We start from the raw sequence: 8,442 nt of genomic DNA, 5'->3' as shown, positions 1-8,442 counted from the left end.
CATTTAAAATAGGTTTCCATTCTCGGCAGATTTCTAAGGTTCTTCTTCTACATACAGTATTAAAAAAGTTGTCAAACATCTGAGTGTTGCACTACCACTACTAGTGGTGAGAAAGTGTAATGCAACTTATTTTAAATCAATGCGGTCCTGCGGCCCTCTTGGGCCCAAAGGTAAAAACTGTTGTTGTTTTGAGGCCCTCAAGGTGGCGCTCACGGCCCACAATTGGGCCGCGGCCCATAGGTTAAGAATCTCTGCTCTAATTCAAACAGTGAACCTTACCTGCATCACCTGGTGCAGGACTCCCATGATGGTGTGTGTGGCAGCTGTGAAGTCTGGTTTGGTTGTCGACTCATCAGACTCAGTTGCTGAGCTTCGCTGCAGGACGTCCATTAATGCTTTACCGCTTTCACTGACCTGCAGACAGACGGGATAAAAGACAGGTGGGTGTTTTGAACAGAGGCAGGTGAAAGGTGGGACAGTGGACCAGAACGTACCTGTGTGTAGTTTGCAGAAATCTCCTCGTTGAGCTCTTGGTGTTTTTTAACTGCAGCTTCCAGCTCAGCTGTTGCTGAAGGTAAAGATCCCTCAGAGCACATCTTAACCCAAGCCTCTACTCGTAGCATGAACTGAACAGAGATACAGACAGGCAGGCGATGTTTAGATCAGTCGACATCACCACATGATTTCAGTACAATTTATTTAACAAAGAGAAGAAGATAGTCCTCGTTCATTTACATTTTGCTTCCAATGAGTCTTTTTTTATAATTTTTTCAAAGTTTTTCTATCTCCAGTTTTCTTTGGGCTTCAGCTGCTTTTTGTGTCATTAAGGTTCAGTTTATGCACCTAAATATTTTCAGAGGAAGGTTAAAGAGCCCTGCATGCTCCAGCCGAAGTCTCTCTGGCATAGGTGTGTGACAGAAATTATGTATTGTTAGCAGAGCAGTTTCACCCGCCCTTTCTCTCAGGTAAATGTGCCAATTTTTGTGTGATTGGTCAGAAGCTCATGGGTGTGTTTGTTTATGCGGAAAAGCACTTGACAACAATTTTGCTTCAAATACACAGCTTCAAGATACCAGCTGTTGTGCGTCCAAACCAGGGTTCAGCAAATCCTATTGCCCGACTTCCCGGGGCAGGTAAAAACCATATTCAGGCAGGTGGGTGTGTCCCGATGCCTGCCCGACCAGGCAGGTAAACCATTTCATTTTTTTATAGGGCCATTTATTCGAAATATTCTGAAAATAAATGAAGAAATGTAGTAGAAATGTTGTAGAAATGTATTCTCTCTTTATGTGTTAAAACACGTAAAGAGAGAATAAATCCTCAAAATTTCCCCCTCCCCTGTAGAAAAGTTATGTCTTGCGGTCGTGTCGCGGGATCATAATCTCTCCCTCCTTCCTGCTGCAAGTCGCGCAGAGCGAAGCTTCAACAGCCGTAGTTTTTTCACCAGTGGCGGAGCCAGACATTTTTCTCAGGGGTGGTCAGATGGGGACCACTACTCACACAGCGGTGGCCAAGAAAATGACATCACTTCTGCGGATCTTTGTGTTTTGGTCCTTTTTTATGTCCTTATACAGGCAGTGACTACCTTATAAACATGGTCAGAACCATTTTAAAAGTGGGAGGACACACTGTTGGGGGGTCTGAGGGTCCTCCCCCAGAAAATTTTGAATGAAATAGATGCAATTTCCTGCATTCTGGTGTATTTTACCAGGTTGTTAAACATACTTTTACCTACATAAATAAACACTTGATTTGATAATTATTTCAGTGACAGATTATTCATTAAACTAGTTTCATTATCCTGTTTTTAAACGCACTGCTACAGCTGAGATAAGGTTAATTAATGTGTCACAATTTCACAATTTATCATATCCATTGACTTTAAGGGTGCCTTTTACTTTAAATTGTTTATTGATTTATTTTTAATTGTAACACATGTCATCATGCCAAATAATGACCCTCAACTGCATGTTTAAAACTAATATTAATAACTTTACTCAATGAAGAGGTGCAATATTGATAATCACCAACAGTGAATTTAAAGGGGCATTTCACTTTTTATGATTTAGTGATAGGCCTACTCCTAACCAAAAGGGACAGAGCATCATTCAGTTTTCAGAACATAAAATGACACTGTGTTATGTGACTAAAAAAACAAAAACTTTTGTCACCATAAGTCAGATTGCATTGGCATATGTTCTGTATAGAAAACAATCACTTCTTTGTCACTTCTTTGAACTTGGTGATGTTTCAAATTGTTAAACACTGCCACCAACTGTTCAGGAGGATTATTACACCCCTAAAGGTTGTTTCACTGTGGAAGGGGTGTGTACAGCAGGGTGGCCAATGGGGTGGCCAAAGATTTGTCTGTGGTGGCCATCGGCCACCCCCTGGCTCTGCCCATGTTTTTCACAACCGTGTTTTCAGAGGAAAAAAATGTTTTTTTATGTATTGTTACTCACAGAGATGAAAAAAATATGTGGACGTTCTTACAGTCATAAAGCCATCTTGCTAATATCGGCTTCTGCTCTGATGATGAAGATGATGATGAAGATGAGAGCGCAGCAGCAGCGGGTCAATTCAGCAGTCAGAAGTTCATTGTATGGCAGGCAGATATAACATTTATTTGGCGTCACCACATTCTAGTTATCTGAAATTGTTTTATGACTAAAATAGACAGATTAGTTATTTAGGATAAAATAATAAAATGTTTTCTTTTATTATTTTTGTTTAATTTACTTGTTTTTTTAATTTGGGGATCTTTCCAGCTTGAGCTGGTTTGTGTGTTGAAGTTGATTTTTGAAAATACGGGGCAAATATGCTAAGTTTTTTTTTTAACTTCACTCTGCACCCTTTTTAATTCAGGGTATGATTTACTTTGTTTTTTTAATGGTGTACATAGATGGTTTTGTTTTATGAATGAAAGAAACAAACAAATAAATAGACATCTCTTAATATATTTTGACAAGACAAAATACCTATTTAAGATATCTCTAATTATATTCTGACTAATATAAATAACATCAGATTTATCATTAAGTTGTATGGAGACTCCTGTTCAAGATATCTTAAATGTATCTTTAGATCTGGGATAGGCTATATACGATTATTTTAATGCAAATTGTAGACTTTGTCATGTTCTGTAAATTGTATTTAAAACAAAGCTGCTGTTGATCATTCTGTTTTCATAAGCCCCGCCCCCAAGGCCAATACTCTAGGGAAAACACTGGAAAGGTCTAAAAAAAGTTTTTGAAGATGTTCTTGATAATACAATTGACTGTTAGTAACTCAGTCTAAATGTTAATGTTTGCATCTGTTTAATCAGATGTCACATGTTACATACCTCTGTATAACCATGTTAATATTTTTGTAGAACAAATACAGTACACGTTTTTCTTATGTTATCAAAATTTGAACATTTTTGTTTTGGGCAGGTAACTTTTCATGTCGGGCAGGTAACATTTGTTGTCACCTGCCCGACAGGGCAGGAAAAAAAAAAAGTCTTGTCGAAACTTGGTCCAAACACCATGGATAGTTTTGGAGGTGAAATTGTCCGAAGCAGTCACAAAATGCATTCATCTATATGACTCTTTCAGATTCATAAAGTTTGTCAAGTGGAATAGTGACAGCGTAGACATTATGCACAGAGGAATCTGCCTGATGAAAACTGTGACCCTCTGTGACAGATCTGTGGCCAAAACGACAGATTACTGAGTGGAGGCTCCTGTGAAGTGTTCAGCAGCAGGAGCGATTTCCCAGGAACTGTGCACCATGTGTCTTGTGAGGTGTGTGTGAAAATGAACGTCCCACCACCATGTAACTGTTCAGCTTCAGGTAGAGTAGACTGACTCCACTTATCTCTGACCTATGAATTGTTCAGACATAACTATTGCCCAGTAGCACTTTAAAACGGCAACAAAGCTTGGATCATTGAAAACAAAATACAAAAAATAGAGCTACATGAAGACTTTTGGACAGCATTCTGAACAGGGACATATTCGGTATGGTTTTGTTTTTTGGTGGGACGGTACCTGCTCTGCCCCTTGGTGGAAGCCGGTTGCCATGGCAAGGGTATTACTTCGCTCTTCCAGTGCTGTCGTCAGAGACTTCCAGTCTTCCTGTAAACGTGACGACACCAACGCAATCCGTTCTGCTCCGTAATGACCGGCCTCAGCAAGTCTCGCTGCCACAGTTACCACGCTGTCCACGTTCACACTGCCGTTCTACACAAGTGCAAATACATTGGTTGGTAGTTGTCTTTAAAATCAGCTGCAGAACAAACAGGTTTGCAGAAACTGACCATGCAGTTGGCGGTGAAGTGCTGGTGTTGTGTTTGAAGGTCCAGAGCGTGCTGGTGGTTCTGACCGACTTCTGTCACGCTCTGCATGAAGAGTTCCTTACTATGAGCAATCCACTCTGACATCTGAGACAGGCATATGAGACAGCTCAGAGTTTACATGTGGAAATGCAAAACTTCAAGTAACATTAAGCAAATTGATGCAAAATGTAATGACTGTGAGCTGAGCTGAAGGATTTTGATGCTTCCTTCTGGTTTCCATGAACTCACCTTGGTGGCGTCCTGCTCGAAAAGATGTAGCTGCAGCGCCTGGTCTAAGTGCAACTTCTTGTCACTCCAGCTCTGCAGCAGGTGGGTGCGAGCCGCCTGCAGCCGGTCCAGCAGAGATGAAACCTTTGGTGCCACACTCTGGAAGTCTGCCCCTCCTGACAGCCAAGTGCCTCCACCACCTCCACCATCGTTAGAGCCGTCACCGTGAGCGGGGCCCAAGCGCATGCGTTGGAGCAAGCTCCTTCCTTCTCGGTCCAGAGTGTCAACTGGTGCAGTGGCGATGGTGTTACGGAGACGATTGTGCTCCTCCAGAAGTCTAGAGAACAGAAAGGTTTTTACACAGATCCTTGTTGGAGGACCTGCAAATCTGAAAGAGCATCAAAAGATTTACTTTCTGGCCTCGTCCACATCCTGAGGCTCCGGGATCCGGTTCAGCCCATTCTCCAGCTGCTCCAGCTGAGCCAACAGCTGCATGGCGGCCCCTGAAAACTCCTCCAGACCCAGACGTAGCTCAGTCCATTCAACATGGTCGTACTCCAATGAGCCACCAAGATCAGCCGTAAGCTGGGAGGGGTCAACAAGCCGGGACAGGCCCTCCACTGACACCAGGCTGGTCTGAAGACAAAAGCAGGTTGTAGTTATTTAGCCTTTTGGATTATTTATTATCAGTGATGAAAAGCTGATATGGAAATCCCACACAAATCACTTAAGAACAAAAATAGCCAAATCCATCGCAGTATTGTATAAAGTAAGGGTCTTACTTAATGACAAAGCTTTGTTTATGTTATATAATGCAATAACTGTTCCACACTTGATTTATTATATTGAAGTCTGGGGGAAAGCATGTAAAACAATTACAAATCCTATCTTTATTTTACAGAAAAGAGCCATAAGCATTATCACCAGAAAACATTACAGTCACCCATCAAATATATTATTCTGTCAGTTGAAATTATTTAAATTTTATGAGTTGGTTGATCATAATATTTTGCAGGTTATGTATAAAGCTCATAAACATGTATTACCTCTAAATATTCAATTAAATTGCGTTAAGAGAGTAAGTAATTATAACCTTAAGGGTTTAGAGATGTTTGTAAAGCCCAAAATTCAAACAAATTTGAAGGACCGATGTACTTCATTCCAAGGAACAAGATTGTGGAACAATCTGGAAAGTGATTATAAAAATGCTGACTCAATAAATGTATTTAAGAGAATGATAAAAGTTAGATTGTTGAAGAAATATGAATTTGTATAATGTGCATTCATAAGAACTGTTGTTCGAAAAGGAGTTAACGTTTTTGTTATGTTTTGTTGTTTGAAGACTTATTGTTTCAATTCATTTTTGAAAAAGGGGCAGATATCAATATTTTTTTCTTCTTTCTGCTACCTTTCATTTTATTTGTGTTGTGTTATTATTTGTTGTATGTATAGCATTTGTTTTGTTTTTAAATGAAATGAATACATTTTTAAATAAATAAAATACAGCGGGTAAAATAAATATTGAACACGTCAATATTTTTCTCAGTAAATATTTTACTAGAGGTGCTAATGACATGAAATTTTCACCAGATGTCGGTAACAACCCAAGTGATCCATACATACAAAGAAATCAAACCATAAATGTCCAGAAATGAAGTTATTTGTAATAATGTGGAATGGCACAGGGAAAAAGTATTGAACACATGAAGAAAGGGAGGTGTAAAAAGGCATGGAAAGACAAGACACCAGCTGAACTCTCTCAGTAATTAGAAAGCAAGCCTGCCCCTTGTCAGTGCAAGTTAATATCAGCTGGTTCAGTCCTAAATGATGGCCAGGTATCACACAAGAACCATCTGGTGATGGGTAAAAGTAAAGAGCTCTCTCAAGACCTTCACAACCTTATTGTTGCAAAGCATAATGATGGCATCGGTTACAGAAGAATGTCTAAACTTCTGAAGGTTCCAGTGAGCACTGTTGGGACCATAATTCAGAAGTGGAAAGAACATTATTTCACCATAAACCRACCACGACCAGGTGCTCCTCACAAGATTTCTGACAGAGGAGTGAAAAGAATTATCAGAAGAGTTGTCCAAGAGCCAAGGAYCACTTGTGGAGAGCTTCAGAAAGACCTGGAATTAGCAGGTACGTTTGTTTAAAGGAAACAATAAGTAATGCACTGAACCACCATGGCCTGTATGCACGCTCACCACGCAAGACTCCACTGCTGAAGAAACAGCATGTTGAAGCTCCTTTAAAGTTTGCTGCACAACATTTAGACAAGCCTGTGTAATACTGGGAGAATATAGTTTGGTCAGATGAGACCAACATTGAACTGTTTGGATGCCAGAATACACATCATGTTTGGAGGTCAAATGGCACTGCACATCAGCCCAAAAACACCATACCAACAGTGAAGTTTGGAGGTGGGAACATCATGGTGTGGGGCTGTTTTTCAGCATATGGTACTGGCAAACTTCAAATAATTGAGGGAAGGATGAATGGAAAAATGTACAGAGACATTCTTGATAAAAATCTGCTTCCATCTACCAGGATGATGAAGATGAAACGTGGCTGGACATTTCAGCAAGACAATGAGCCCAAACACAAAGCCAAGGAAACTCTCAGTTGGTTTCAGAGAAAGAAACTCAAGCTGCTGGAATGGCCCAGCCAATCACCTGACCTGWATCCAACAGAAAATCTATGGAAAGAACTAAAGATCAGAGTTCATAGAAGAGGTCCACGAAACCTTCAAGATTTGAACTGTTTGTGTGGAAGAATGGGCCAAAATCACACCTGAGCAATGCATGCCACTAGTTTCTCCATACAGGAGGCGTCTTGAAGCTGTCATTGACAACAAAGGCTTTTGTACAAAGTATTAGATAAATTTCAGTAAAAGTGTTCAATACATTTCCCTGTGCCATTCCACATTATTACAAATAACTTAATTTCTGGACATTTATGGTTTGATTTCTTTGTATATATGGATCACTTGTGTTGTTACCAACATCTGGTGAAAATTTCATGTCATTAGCACCTCTAGTAATACATATATTTACTGAGAAAAATGTTGACGTGTTCAATACTTATTTTACCCGCTGTAAATAAAAAAATTTAGATGAAATGTCTTCAAGAACTGACAAAGGAGGTCCAGTTCATGATTCAAGCATTGGTGGGAGTGCTCTCTCAGGAAGACAGTGGTACCTCAAAGCTGAGCTTGGCACTGCCCAGGTTGGTTTTGTGTTTTTGCCAGAAGGTGTCGGGTTTGATGAGCAGTGCTGTGTGGATGTTGGAGGAAAACGACTCCTGCAGTGTTCGCAGCACTGGCTTCACGCTGTCCCATTTACTGCCTCGCATGTCCACAACCACTGTGAATCCACGAGCACGCACATCCTCACTGATAGAAAGACAGACAGTGCTCAAACTTGGGCTTCTTTCTTCCTCATTTGCATGTAAACGTCACTTCAGAAACTTCTACTGTACGTTTTATAGTTTCTTATGCTTCTGTGAATTTTATAGCATGTACAATTTAAAGAAACTTCCTGGTTTTGTTTATATAAATCATGAAAATTATCCATGTATGTTTAGGAAAAGAGGGTTCTACCTTGGTATAGTTGACAGGTAGGTAACCAGTCGACTGAGATCTTCCTGTTTTATTCGATCATGATTGGTCCTGGCTGGAAATGTCAGTATTGGTCCACCTCTTTTGTCCCTTCCACCTGAAAAATCACATAGAATAGTTCCTAAAACTTATATCACAATAAAAATAGGATGAAACTTCAGTAGCATTTTTTGTGTTTTACCCGACACAAAGGCCACTTTTTCTCTGAGCACCGTAAGCACATCGACTGCCCGGACACAATCTGCTTTACCAGAACCTGAAAGACAGACGTTAGAGT

The 8,442-nt window shown here is 40.2% G+C and overlaps 1 protein-coding gene across 1 annotated transcript in view; it reads right to left on the bottom strand.

Annotated features, from left to right (window-relative positions):
- Window positions 1-8,234, bottom strand: part of LOC106529019 (kalirin) — a 61,454-nt gene extending 53,220 nt beyond the window's left edge. Inside the window, exons 1-8 of the mRNA XM_014024323.1 lie at window positions 8,148-8,234; window positions 7,748-7,940; window positions 4,959-5,182; window positions 4,568-4,883; window positions 4,301-4,423; window positions 4,032-4,223; window positions 495-626; window positions 280-414 (exon numbers count right to left, since the gene is read on the bottom strand). Of these exons, the coding sequence (XP_013879777.1) occupies window positions 280-414; window positions 495-626; window positions 4,032-4,223; window positions 4,301-4,423; window positions 4,568-4,883; window positions 4,959-5,182; window positions 7,748-7,900 (1,275 nt within the window). The 5' untranslated portion in view covers window positions 7,901-7,940; window positions 8,148-8,234. The remainder of the gene's footprint in view (window positions 1-279; window positions 415-494; window positions 627-4,031; window positions 4,224-4,300; window positions 4,424-4,567; window positions 4,884-4,958; window positions 5,183-7,747; window positions 7,941-8,147) is intronic.
- Between the last annotated feature and the right edge of the window lie 208 nt (window positions 8,235-8,442).

This window comes from Austrofundulus limnaeus, unplaced genomic scaffold, assembly GCF_001266775.1.
Source record: "Austrofundulus limnaeus strain Quisiro unplaced genomic scaffold, Austrofundulus_limnaeus-1.0 Scaffold418, whole genome shotgun sequence".
Taxonomy (NCBI): Eukaryota; Metazoa; Chordata; class Actinopteri; order Cyprinodontiformes; family Rivulidae; genus Austrofundulus; species Austrofundulus limnaeus.
This window is presented reverse-complemented; position numbering and strand designations above follow the sequence as displayed.